The following is a 15,012-nucleotide window of genomic DNA, read 5'->3' as shown; positions in this document are numbered from 1 at the left end:
CATGAAATGACACTAACAGAGTGCATGATGAATGAAATGTATGTTATGTAACTCATGTATTTAAGTTCTACTACTTTGAAATCTGAACGTTTTAAGGAATAATGATGTATAACCTTATGGTTAATGAGGATGTAAGAACTGATTTATGATTAATGTTAAGATGTCAGGTTCGATCCTTGCTTCCACATTTGATGTGTATAATGATTCTCTTTTGAAAAAAATAATTGAAAATTCTGGGACGGATATAAGGAATGATATGGTTTAGCATTAAGTTTTGAAAAAAAAAATTATTATCTTAGAATTATCCCAATTTATGACATGCCAGAGAAAGTGAGACGTTACATTTGTGCATGAAGTTTCACTCTTAATTAAATTGAATTGAAAGCTGAAATTACACCCCTTTTTAATCCACGCTGAAGCTTCCCATTTCCACCTCTTACTACATATATGACATTAACTTTTTTAATATATAATATAATTTATTCTCCCTTGTTATAATAATATATATATTTATACACCATATTATATATATACATGTGTAACACCGAAACCTCTTGATTTTCCAAATACCATCACTTCCCTTGGTTTATTATTTTATTATACTACTTGCTATATAGTAAATATTGTTATAATATTTTATTCACCTTAAACACTTAATGATAATTTGAATTCCAAAAATTTCATAAAATCATCATAACTGAAATATCACATATTTTACAATTTCGCACATATCCACAAATAAAATAATTAATCCTTTTAACTGCCTAATTCATTCCTTGGCATTTCATTTCACAAAATTGTTAATTGACGAGCCATGACATCATTTTTCCAAAAATCCTCAAATGTTCAATAATCATCTTAGATACTAAAATTAATAATTATTATCTATTTCTAAAATTTTGAAATGTTACACGTACAAATAACTGGGTTACCAAAAGAATGACCAAAGGCACCAAAATTCAAAAATGCCCTAACGTAATTTGTCATTACTGCCTATGGATAAAGTCCCAAGCTTCATCCTGAATGAAACCTCATTGGGCTTCATCCCAGACTTCATGATTAATAAAACTTGATAATTGATGATGAAGTTCGATTCAATCATCGAACCTGTACATCTCATTAGTACACATAACACGGTACATTTGGCTTTCCTTTCATAAGGCACTGTTATGTTACCTATGCAACTCTGAGTTGTTCGATGCAACATAACAAAATTGTCCTTTCATATCCCAATTTTGACTTTTTAGGGGGTAATTAAATCATTTTGATGTTATAAATTAACTAGAGAACTTTTTTGATTTATGTTATTTTGCTAAAATTATTATTAATTATTAATGATAATTTAATTATTTATTAATTCTTAACAATAATTTAATACCCATTAATTATTAATAATATATTAGAACACTATACTAACTCAAAATCACTAATCTGATGATATGCCCACTTTTAGTTGTGACCTTCTAGGTTCACAATTAAGCAACAATCGAGACATGCCAAATTCTTTAACATTAATCAAACATTTCGATCTACAATGAGGATCTATCCATCTTTTCAAAATATTCTGAAAAGTTATAAATGACAACTAATATTATGTCAGAACAACCTAATCAGCAGTGAAGTTAATACTTCTAGTAAATCTATTTGGGCTTTCAATTACCATGTACTATAATCATTCCATCGACCAACATTTCAATCGAGTGAAAGCTATGGAAAAATCAAACTCACAAGACTCGGCAACTATGCAATGATCTAGTATGATGTGATCAATATGACACATTAGAACTCTTTCTAATATCGGAAACTCCTTTTCAATTGTGTGCACCTTAACCAAGGTTTTCCCAATCACTAACCAACTAAGATCGCATATGATGTTCACCTCATACTAAAGATCAATGGAATCCATCAACGTTCACATGTCTCCATATGTCACTAAATAGAGGCCACACATAGAACATTCTCACCTCATATTTGGACAGTTCCGTGCAATGGCAAATCTGTAACACCAACGTACATGACAAATGTGTCACCTCCGGTCCAAGAACCAATTACACAATCAAATGACAATAACAAATCATTAACTCTCTTAACTATGTGACCTGTTACATGCATCACATTCGGTAGACGTTCAATTAACACCTACTCATATATTTACTATCTGCATCTTATGTAATATGACATGTGACTCACCATCCATTATTATTAGTATCACATACTAATTAATGGTAGTAATTCACATGTCAGTTCGTAATTGATTAATCATATTTCATTTCTTTTAAATTAAGTCTTATTTTTATTCTTTTAAATTTGTAAGTGGAACCATTAAAAAGCTTTTAAAACAAGATTTATAATGTAAAACAATATTTAAAATTATGAGTTTTTTTTGCAATATGCTTGGATCCAATTCCACAACTAGACTTAGAATTCATACTTGGCAGTTCAAATGATCCCAATAGAAATCGAATTCTAGTTACTTCATTTGGAATAAATTACTAAAAATTAGAATTTAATCCCAATGCATATGTTTGAGTTAGAAATGATAATGAATAACTTATTTTATGTGTAAGGCCTGCTTCCGAGTATTCCCGCTTAGCATAGGATACTCGAAAGAAGGTCATTACAGAGATGATATAGAACAAAGCTGAACTCAAATAACAACTCATTTTATTTCTAGTAGCGAAAATTTAAATAAGATTTAATTACATTTTCAATATCTCATGACTCTAGGCTTGATGGCCATACAAAATAATAAAAGGCTCAAATGACAATAACATAACAAATCCTCATCACTATAATCCTCACCAAATCATTAACTAGGATCGTTGAATTTATGATGCGTCTTCGTACATCACTATCCCTGGCTATAGTCCTACTAAACTGGCCTCCAATAATAGTCCTACCTTTACCTGGAATGGCAAAGAAGATCAAGTAAGCCATAAGGCTCAGCAAGTTTGAGAACAAAAAATAATATATAAGATCCGAGAACATGATGACACCAAGAAGAGTAATCAAGGACTTCGCAATTATATACAAGATTCATAATTCATGAACTTATCAATTCAACTTAATATATCATGTCACCATGTATCACTATGCAAATGTGCATAAAATTTCAATGTCATTATCAATTCTCATAGGCTCACAAGCCATCAATCAATACATGAAAAAGTGCATCATTTCATTATCAATATCAATTTCCCTAACTCTCAAGCCATAATTCGATGCATGCAAAAGTGCATAAGTTCTATAAAACCTCACAAATAAATATGGAGCCAACCTGCTGGGCTATGGCCACCTCGTCCCGTGCCAGGTGCTCTAAGGTACCCTTTCTCCCTCTGCGCAAAATAATAGGTGCCCATAATATATATATATACATATATGTAACATGTACATGTATGCATTTTCCAATTACATGTATTTAAATTTTTGTTTCCGTGCTATTCATACTTTCAACATCACTTACCCATATCGGGTATTTTTTCATCATCAGATAAATTCAACATATCTTGCTTTATAACGTTTACCACATTCAAGATATAATTTATAACACAGAAATGTTTGATGTAATTTATAACACAAGAATAGTTTTCTAGAGATACCATTTAATATCAAATCTCGATTTACCAGCTGAGGAGTATTATAAATTTAATAACTATTTTTCTCATCATATGATTGTTGTGATTTCATTTAACTAGTGATAGTATGCATTTACTTGCATTCGTGCTCATAGCTTAAATTCATGATTAGTCCCTAAGCAATCAAAATGACCACACCGTGCGAAATTTCTAGTCAAACATAAACCTGAAATTTTCTAAGGCGAAGGACCAATTAGAACATATTTTTGAAAATGTCTTTATTTTCAAAAACTAACTCTCGGTATTTTGATAACTAGCATTCATTGTTGTAAGAATGATTTTTAATGAATTTTTCAAGAAACGGAAGTTATGTATTTCGAGGGTGGTAAGATCGCAATTTCTTGAGTTTGTACTAAAACCAAAATTCTATTTTTTTATTGTTATAGATTTTAATTTTTTTGATATTTTTATTGAATCCAAATAGGGGGTACTTTCTTATTTACATTTATGTATTAAAGTAAATGAAAGGTAAAATATAAATGAAATGTAAATGGATGAGACGTGAGTAAAGAGCTCGCAAGCAAAGGCTTACGAAAAGAGCTCGGGATGAGCTTGCGGTCACGACTTATGGGACGAGTTCAAGGTTATGAGGTGAACAAGACTTCGCTGAACAAGCTCATGGTCAAGGGGTTGGGCAAGAGCTTGATGAATGAGCTCGTGGAAAGAGCTCGAAACGAGCTCATTGAAACATCAATGAAGCTGAACGTGTGTGTATATATATATATATATATACAACTGGGTTTACCGAACAGAACAGGGGCATTTGAACAACTGTTTAAGCATGAGTATATAGTAGATTGGTTAGGCAAGGCATGGCTCGGGTAAGCTTTTCAAATCAGTGAGGAGTAACAGCTCGTTACGCATGTATGTATATGTGTATTTACAGGTGGGTCTCATATATGGGTGAACAATATATATATTCTCAGTTGTGCTTTTACTGTTGATGCGAGACCTTCGAATACTTCAATAAAATCATTCGAATTAGTGGCAAATGACTTAGCATTTTACATTCCGACATAGCATATACAACTATATGAGGCATTTGGAACAGGGAGCTCATTTAGATGTGATATACACACAAATATATATGTGTATACATTTAACACTGCTTCTTTGGATAGTGAACGAGTAGAGGTTTTCATCCTCACCTAGCTATATAAAATGCCATTCACAAAGAAAGCTTGGGGTGAAAACAAATCCCATTTCAAAACTGCAAGAAGACTCACAAAGAGATACATAAACATAGGTTGAACACAATGAGCTAAAATGAATACAATGAGCTATAATGAACACAACAATCGTAACAGAAGCAAGAAGATACATGCTAGCCCACACAAGGATATAAAAGGATGTATAAGTTAACTTGCACTGAAAATCAAATGGAGTGTAAGAAGAACTTGCCTGATGACTTCGCTATGCAGAAGAATCCTTCCTCCCTGAAGTTGTTATCAGCCAAGATAAATGAGACGAGAAGGCAGGAAGGAAAGAAGAAGAAATAGAAAAAATGAACCATAGATAGGAAATGTGGGTACGCCCAGGAGAAAAGTCGTCAGTACAGGTGCAGCACGAAGAAAGAAAATGAACAATCTGTATCTGCCACTTGGTCGAAATGACCTGATTGCCCTTCACCTTTACAACGGTCAAATGGAAGACAAAGGGCACTGTTGACATTTGATGGCTAATTTATTTTATTATGATTTTCCTTCAAGAATTTCAAATCTCATTTCTCAATTAGGGTCAGCCCATGCCGTGGGCCATTCCATGGCCAACTCGCTAACCCAAATAAATTATCATTATCCAAACTGATATTTTACTCTTGAAAAATAAAATAATGGTTTTGATAATGACTATATGAAAATCAATCTCTAAATCTTTATGAGTAAGTATATATATATGGACAAAGTTTTTTTAATCAATCTATATGAATGAGAAAAGCAATCTTTAAATCTCCTTGAGCAAAGTTATGAAAATTTATATAGGAGATATATTGAAGTGTGGTTGAGTGTATTTAGACTATGTGTAAATATGTTTTTAATAATCTCAACTTGCTTCAAAAGAATCGAAATGAGAATTTGTTTAGTTTTCATTTTTTCAAATTGGATAGTCGACTATGTGATTTAATTCTGTTGACTATGCCTGAGAATAGTCGACTATGCTGTTAAGGATAGTCGACTATATTTAAGGATAATCGACTATGCTGTTTTCATCTGTCGACTATTTTTCAGTCTGTCGACTATCATGTAAGGATAGTCGACTATGGCTTTTCATCTGTCGACTATTTTTGTTCTTAGAATTCAAAAATTTCTTCACATTTTTACAATAGTCGACTATGTAAAAGGATCTGTCGACTATGAAATTTTTGTGTTATAAGATAGTCGACTATGCGTTTTTGTTTGTCGACTATGTTCTGTTTTATTTGTAAAAATAGTCAACTATGCATTTTCTTCTGTCGACTATATCTTTTACAGAAAGCTTCCAACGGCTAGTTTTTCAACTCCAACGGTCACAAACGGCTACATTTCTCTTCAATCTCTTGGGAAGCTTATAAATACAAGTTGTGGATGATCAAGAGAAGGCTAATGGATGGGAACGAGTTGATCTAAAGAGTTCAAATCATTTTTACTCGAGCTCATATATATTTGCGCTTTCACTGTTGTATTTTCTCTCCAAGGCTTCATTGTTCTATCATTGTAAATTTATTATTAAGCCTTGTTTTCATTGTGAGAGAACTTGTAACTAAGAGTGTTAACTCTTAGCTTCTCTCTTTACATTTGTATCATTCTTATTTTCCTAACTTTGTGCTAGAGGACTTGCTCGTTGAAGCAAGGGGCTGTTTTCCTAGCTTGTGTAGCTAGAGGGCCTACTTGGTTTAAGTAGGAGGTTGTATTTCCTAGCTTGTGTAGCTAGAGGGCCTACTTGTGTAAGTAGGAGATTTTAGTGAATTGGTTCAAAATCCTTAGTGGGAGCTAAGGTAGTGGATTAGGCTTGGTTTAAGCCGAACCACTATAAATTCTTTGTGTCATTTATCCTTCCTGCTTTTACATTCATTGAGCTTTATATTTTTCATTTCATATGTTTAATGTTTTAAATCACTAAAACCTCAATTGGGTAAAAAAGATTTCAAGTCCTATCAAGATTTTTTAAAATAGCCAATTCACCCCCCTCTTGGTGTGTGCCATAGCACCTCCCGATCTATCACAAACCCATTCATAATATAATTAAAATTCCAAACACGTCTCAATACCCCAATTTATTTGGACTTTCCCAATATTTTTGGATCCCATTTGAATAGGCTACAAAATTCTTATTTCCACTTACTCTTTATTACAATAAGCAAAGAAGAATATTTTCAACCCTCAATTAATTTAAAAAAAAAATTGAACCCAAAATAAAATACTTGAAAACGTCTAGACCCCCTAACGGGTCGTTACATTATGGATATTTGTCAAAACCTTTTCTTTAAATATAAAAAAATATTCATTGCAAAAGGATAAAATATGATGAGAATAAGATTGGATTTGGGGATCGCCAAGTCCAATCTTACACTTTCATCTTACAAAAGCTCCAAATGATTAATTTACTGCTTCACCACAATTGTATTAGTTCTAATACCATATAAAAGTCTAATCTTTCTAGTAGAGATGGGAAATTGAATTGAGTTGTTGGAAAAATTCTCCAGTAAATATTTGGCAATAAAGAAGATAAACTTCTTACTTATAATCATGTGCGTTCATCATTTTAATCTTATAAAATAAAAGCAGACCATCAAGAACAAAGCAAAACAGGAGCCAAGAACCACAGCAGGCAAAAGGCAAAAAGTTGCCAATTGCCAAAAGACAACAAAATTCCTGCCGAGGACTAAAAGCTTTTCCATTGTCATCAACTCAACAGTTGCACTAATCTGAGAACTCTAATATTGGAGCACATAACAGGTCAGCTCTCTCGCCGAGTATATTAAGTTATTAAGAGGTTGTTTGGCTTTCCATTTTTTTACACAACTCATAAACCTTTCTACTTAAGAAGCTAGCCAGCTATTGCGAATAGACAACACAAACCTTAGGGTATTCCCAGAATACTTTCAATCGCAAATTAAAGTTAGCAAAGACAGTAAGCTCGAAATCAAAACATACACAAAATTAAATGAAAAACATAAATGAAAAATAACAAAGAGAGACTAGGATTTTTACTATGGTTCACTAAGAAATAGGGCTACATCCACGTTAAGTTCTGGTGAGAAGAACTCACTGCACTAAGTAAAGAATCAGAGATTACACCCTCGTAAACCCTCACAATCTCTTTGTGCAAACAATGGTTTGCTTAAAAAAAATGCCCAATAATTACAAAAACAGATTAAAGGAAAAACCTATCGAACCATAGAACCAAAAGAATCTATACAAAGCATTTACAGAGAACAAGATGAAGAAAACCCACTAGCAAAACCCTAGCCCGAAGCCAGCGAAACTTCTTTGATCTCTCTATTTCTTTCCCCCTTTTCTTTTCTTTCTTTTTCGTCTCTTTCGTTTGATTGTTCACATCTCAAGGAGCCGGATTAAAAGCAATGATGGATGGTTGGGATTACAGCTCATAAAACATGGATGAGAGGCTGAGATCAAATCATGCAAGCACGATGATTATTCCAATAGAAATGGCAGACGGGCAGGGAATGCAATCAGGTGAGAAAGGCAATCTGGTGAAGGACAATCAGGCGCCATCAAGGAGCAACAGATGGTTGCTGCGTGTTGCCATCCAGCAGGCGCCACTTGGTAGCCTGCGGTTGCTACACGCGACCCTCCAATCAGCTAAGGCCAACAACGCCGTTTGGTGCTTCACCACCATCACTAGCATTTAAGGTTGTGTTTGTTAAAGCAAGATATACATAAGAAAAAATGGGATATGAAAAGCATTCTAGACAAAAATACATTCCATTGTGTTTGTTAAATTTATCTAGCAACTCTTGAAAAAAAAGTCATGTGACTTCTTATCTGGGTCTTTCCAGATAAATTTATCTCTTTTTTTTCTGGATAAATTTGTCTTGGTCCTTACAGTTAAGAAAAATGACGCATATGTCTTCTAGTGCATTCCAAAAATTTTAACAAACAGTTTGATAAAAATTTTAGAATACTTCCCAATCTTATCTTGACCATTTCATATCTTGGTCCGAAAAACATTACAACTTTATCTTGATACAAGCATATCTTAGCCATTTTAACAAACGCTACCTAAATTGATAACGTATTTGGATAAATGTGATTGAAGCTATCATTTATATATTTATGTGTTTGATTTGAAAAAATTGATAAACTATCAAAACCTAACAAAAAAAATTAAAATGAACATGTTGCTAAATAATACAAATAAAATTCATAAAAATATTAATTTTTAATAAAAATAAATTATAAATTAATGTCTAATTAATAAACATTTTACCATTAGAAGTTAATAAATCATATACAATTATTAAAAAATATATTAATATAATATTTTTTATTAAAATTTAGGTTTTATTCATAAAAATGTTAAATATCTATGTTGAAACATTAAAATATATATGTTAAAAAATATATATATATACAGAGATGGAGGAGGCAGAATGAGGGCACGATGACGGCGATGGAGGGGACAAATGAAGGGCACGAGAAGGAGTTAGATATGAGCCCTAAAGACCAATTCTAGTGACACAAAGGGACTCGATCTTGTAATTCTTTAAATATTATTTAAATGTCAAGTTTATATTTTATTTAAATTGCAATATGGTTTAAATTATAAAACATAAATCCATTAGTATAATAAGGAGTGGATACCATTCTTAAGTGTTAAGAATACGAGTTACGGATAATCCACAGTTCGTTATACTATAAATATATTTCTGGCCGTAGAATTCCTAATCTGGATAATAGCAACTCGTAAACGCCAGTACATCGTCTTCTTCCTTATTCAATATGAGATACTGAAAGATAAGGTTGATGGGTCTCGTGCCATTCTGTATGAGATATAAAAGGAAGATGAGTGGGTGCTCGTTACAAGAACGAGTTTACTTAATGGGACTGTTAACATTAAATCACATGGGTTATTTCTCACGGGTCAATGATTTAATGTTAGCTGTGATTTTTACAACTAGCCCTTAGACCTGAGATGACATGGATATTTGTGTATTGGTGGATTAGGATATCAACGATATTATGTGGTTGTTCTAATCAAGGATAATCATACGTATCTATGTGCCTGATTCAGTGATACATAAGGTATGTGTGCATCAGACATGAAATCTATCACCTCGAGATTTATGAGAAAGATATTTTATGCGATCCAGTAATCACTTGACGATAAATTCTTGGCCAAGGTAATATGACGATGGAATTTGTTCCATACGGGTTGTGTCATAATTAGTCGAGATTGATTTTGGATTTGGTCATATGACGAGATTAAGAGATTCAACCTACTGACCATGATCTCATATCTTGTCAGGATATAGGATGATAGAGAGACCGTATTGCATGGTAACGTAGTAAAAGGTTCACAATACCCGCTTCACAATAAATTAGATAATCATGATATATTGTTAGATGTCACTCGTGATTTACAAGAATTAATTGTTTATTATTCTTGTTGCCAATTTATTTGTGAATCCAGAAAGTCTCACCCAAAAAGAAATCACTTTCAAAGAGTAAATAAATAAATTAATAATTTTATAATTACTAATAATAGTGCATTTATTTATAAGATAAATAAGAATAATTAAATAATTATATTATAAATATAATTTTTTAATCATTAATTGGGTTGGGCCTTTTGCTAGCACATTAGGCTTGGCCCAATAGCACTATTGGATTCAAGTTAACTTAAATGATTTGGGGTTGGCCCAATTACATTAAATGGAATGGGCTTGAGAAGCCCAACCCATTTAATGTATATATAAGCTCTTCATCTCTTCATTTACTTCACTTGATGTCTTCTTGAATCACTTGAAGGTTAGAGAGTTTTGAAGAAGTGTTCTTGAATCCAAAGAGGTAAGTTAGAAATTTTTGTGAAAAATTTCTTTACTTATCATTCTCTTTGAAATTCTTGGATAGAAGTAATTTCGGGTGGACCGACTCAACATCCTATATTTAGAGGATTAAATGGCGGGAAATCTAACGGTGAAATTAGATTTTATTAAAAGAGCTAACATTTCATTTTTGTTTCCAATTAGTTAAACCATAATTTCTGAAAAATGGAATACCTACAAACAAAATTTTAATTCCGCTACGCATATGATAAGATCTATGTAATCCCAATAGAAGAATTATGGGGATCGGGTTGGAAGACCCGACTGCCATGAAGGAGATGGAGGTGACAAAGGCGATGATGACAGTGACGGCGAATGAGGGCACAAATAGAGGTTGCGATAGAGAGAAGGTAGAAGGATGAAGAAGAAAGATAAGGTTGAAAATATGATTGTTATTTAAGGACAAATCGTAAATTACTTGGTCAACAAAATAAGCTGATATCAGCATTTTGAGAAAAGTTGGGGAAGCTTTTCTAAAATGTTATTAAAACAACGTTTAAATTTGCTAATATTTAAACTCTTTAATTTTTAACGTGTAACTAAATAAGTTATACAGTTTATGAGTTAGAACTTGCCATTTTATAAGCGATCAATTCTCAAACGTGAACCATAGAACTTGACTTGAAGTCAACCATGGCCGACTCAGCTTTAGCCTTCTATCTATATATGTACACGCGTGTGCGCCCATTCTATCAGAAAAATCAAGTCACGTCTTACTGTCTTAGAGAGGGAAAGAAATAATGGGAGAGAGACAGGGAGAGAAGAAGATGGAGCAGAGACTCGTAGAGGCAGCCATTCAAGGGAATACGGCCTCACTGAACCAAATACTTGGCGAAGATCCGCTGATTCTTGAACGAGTAATGGTGGGTTGTATCGTCCACACTCCTCTCCACGTGGCCGCGTCCAAGGGGCGCCTGGAATTTGTCCGGAAGCTGTTGGATAACAACGAGGCACTCGCCCGAGTGCTGGACAAGCGGCGGCGGTCGGCTCTCCACCTGGCGGCGGCTAACGGATTCCACGAGATTGTGGAAGTTTTGGTGAAAGCTAACGCCAACATGTGCTTGACTCTGGACGGCGACGGCAGAAATCCTCTGCACCTGGCGGCCATGGAGGGACACGTCTCCGTATTCCGTCCGTTCTTTGATAACAATCCCCATTGGATTCATGAGTTGCTCAACGCTATAGATGGCGAAGGCAACACCATGCTTCATCTGGCTGTCAAGAACAAGAAATTTGAGGTATTTCTGAGGCCTTTTTACTGTTAAATTTGGTCGTCATTTAAGTTAATTAGTTTGATGAATTTCTTGTGTTTAATCTCCTAGTTGGGTGGGTATGAAGGGTCTCAAAATTGTTGAATCAGCTTTTCTTTTTCTTTATTTTTTTTTTTTTTAGCTAGAGCAAAGAAGTGAATCAGTTTTATATATGTTTGTTTTTGAATGATTGAATTAATTAATCTTCGGTGTAAATCACTTTTTCAGTTTTTCAGCATTTACTTGACCACTTATAAGCTTTAAAAAGCTTATAAACTTTTTTGATTAGTAAAATTTTAAGAAATTAAATGCTACTGAACTTATTAACTGTTTTAATAGTGTTTTCAATAAGTTAGTCATAGTTTTTCCAAATAAGTTCTTAGTAACTTATTTCATTGATAAAGTAAATGTCAAATTTTCCCTCAAATAACTACCATGTTTCTAATCTCTACCCATCTCTTTTATCTCATTCTCTTTGTCATCACCTTTCTCTAGCTTATTCGTCACCGCCATCTCCTTCTATCTCTTTTATGGCGATCGCATCCCTATCCCCATTCCCATCGATCGTCACCTCTTTCTAGCTTCTCTATAGTCGTCACCGCCTCTCATCTTGGCTATCGTCACCTCCAATTGCATCCCTATCAATCGTTACCTCCAGTCTCTATCGCTGCCTATTCCATCGTCTATCATCATGGTTCGTCACCTCCTTCACCCCCTCCATCGTCGGTGTCTATATATTATATTAATATATTTTTAATAATTATATATAATTTATTAACATATAATTGTAATAATTTTATCAATTATAAATTAATTTATAATTTATTTTTATTAAAAATTAGTATTTTTATGAATTTTATTTATAAGTATATTTTACTCTTTTTGACAAGTTCTGATAGCTTATTAAATTTTTCTAACTAAATATATAATTATTTAACTAACAACTTAAAATATATTTTATTCAAACACATTATCAATTTAAAAACTAACCATTTTTAAGGTTTATGCGGTTAAAAGCAAAAAAGTTTATAAGCCCTTAAAAAAGGGTGAGCCAAACACCCTCTAAAAGTAGGTTTGGTGTAGAAGATTTTCCAAATTTATGCGTTTTTTATGGTTGAATCCCTTGGTGAAAATTCGTTCTAACTCTCTAGGCCTTGAATACAAAAATCAAGTAAAATGCAAATACCCATGTTTCTGAGTTATCATTCTATTATGGTCTTTACCTTCATTTAATTAATTATATATAGTATCCTAAACCAAGGTTAGTGGCAAGTTTTATTTTGGCAAAGCCGCCTTCTTGTTCTTACAAAGAGATTATTTGTAAAACAAGAACATATCACTTCTTGGGATCATTGGATATTAAGCTATTCTTAACTATAAAATTATCACACTTGCTTTTGTTTTTGTATTAAGCCACACTCTTATAAAAAATATTAAGTAAATTTTATATTTAAGACAAGAGTCCATTCTAAATTCATAGGAATATTTTGGAATCCTTCTACGATCTGCCATGCAACCACAAATTTATTAACACATTTATAGTTTTTATTTTCATTATTAATTCGGAGCATCACACTCCATTAAATTACTAAGGGATAAATTCCTAGTTCATCTAACTTATGGCTTTATGAGTCCGATTATACTTTACTCCAGTACAATATAGTCAATATTATCCTATTTAATCTAATTATTTGAATATATTTATTATTTTTTAAAAAATATAATATTTTATGCAGGTCGTGATGTTGTTACTTGATAAAATAAAAGATCAAGTGAAAGAAAAGAAAATACCAAAGAGAAAGAGAGACATCCCCTTAAACAAGATAAACAAATGCGGGTACACGGCTCTGGATATTCTGGGCAAATTCAAATCTTCTGAAGCACGAGATATTAAAAAAGTCAAGAAGAAGTTTAAAAGAGCTGGTGCCTTGAAAGCTGTTGCCTTGAAAGCAGCTGCCTTGGAAGCCCAAGAAGATAATCAGGTTGAGGGGTTGTCCATGAGGCAGAATGCGTTGATGGTGGTGGCGTCGCTTATCGCAACCATGGCTTTCCAAGCTGGGGTGAGCCCTCCTGGTGGTGTCTGGCAAGACAGCAAGGACGACCATAAAGCTGGAAAAGCTGTGATTTCTGATACGAACTCAAATCAATATACAATGTTCCTTTATGCCAACACAATAGGATTTGTGTCATCACTAAGCATAATTCTGTTTCTAGTGACCGGATTGCCCTTCAAGAAAAAGTTGTTTACGCGGATCATGGTGCTGATCATGTTCCTCACAGTTACATCCATGACATTTACATACATAATTTCAATCTCCATAATCAGCAGTCTGAACAGGGACAATCTCATTTTTTCCGGGGTGATAGCTTGGTTTGGGGTGATCAGTGTCCTTGTGGTAATCCACTCCATTCCCTTGCTGATCAGGTTCTTGAAGGTCAGCTGGCATATAATACGGCTACTGATCATGAAGTTGTTCATGAAATTCAAATTCATCTCACCTTCAAGGGACCAATCCCTACCAACTTCATCTAATGGGAATGAACCCCAGCGCGCTACAGCTTAATGGGAACGGGAACCCAGCTTGATTTTTAATTAGCCTTATTCGTGAGTTTGAATTAGTGAAAGGAAGATGGCATAAGTGTTAAATGTATTGCCTTCTGGTTCCTGTTGCGTAAATTGAATAATTCCTTCGAAGTCGAATCACGTTATATATGTTGCTGTATTGTTTAGGAACCTAGTGTTTGGCCGTAAGATTTGCCATTATCATGAATCCATTTCTAGCTAGTTAGCTTGGTGTCAATCATTCATGATTGTCCACTCTCAAAAAGGCATGAAATCAACCAAAATGAAAGTTGATTTATAATTGACCTCAAAAAGGTATGAAATCAACCAAAATGAAAACTGAGTTATAATTGACGTGGACTATATTAAGGTAGTCTGCCTAGTCAATGCTTGCTCCCAAAACAATGGGAAGAACTGCACTAACACAATCATAATAAATCAGTTTCTTAAAATTTTCAAAACAAATTATTTTACAAAAAAGAAAAACACGAACCAAACAAAACTAATTAATTTGATTTG

General features: G+C 33.4%; 1 protein-coding gene across 1 annotated transcript; it reads left to right on the top strand.

Moving 5' to 3' along the window:
* The first annotated feature begins 11,391 nt into the window (after positions 1-11,391).
* LOC127795384 (ankyrin repeat-containing protein ITN1-like) lies at positions 11,392-14,643 on the top strand. Its single transcript, XM_052327029.1, has 2 exons — positions 11,392-11,918; positions 13,667-14,643. Exons 1-2 carry the CDS (start codon positions 11,421-11,423, stop codon positions 14,492-14,494), a joined length of 1,326 nt encoding a protein of 441 aa, XP_052182989.1. The 5' UTR covers positions 11,392-11,420; the 3' UTR covers positions 14,495-14,643.
* The last annotated feature ends 369 nt before the right edge of the window (positions 14,644-15,012 follow it).

This window comes from Diospyros lotus, chromosome 2, assembly GCF_014633365.1.
Source record: "Diospyros lotus cultivar Yz01 chromosome 2, ASM1463336v1, whole genome shotgun sequence".
In the NCBI taxonomy this organism is placed as follows: domain Eukaryota; kingdom Viridiplantae; phylum Streptophyta; class Magnoliopsida; order Ericales; family Ebenaceae; genus Diospyros; species Diospyros lotus.
The sequence above is the reverse complement of the archived record's forward strand: the minus strand, read 5'-3'. Positions and strand labels throughout refer to the sequence as shown.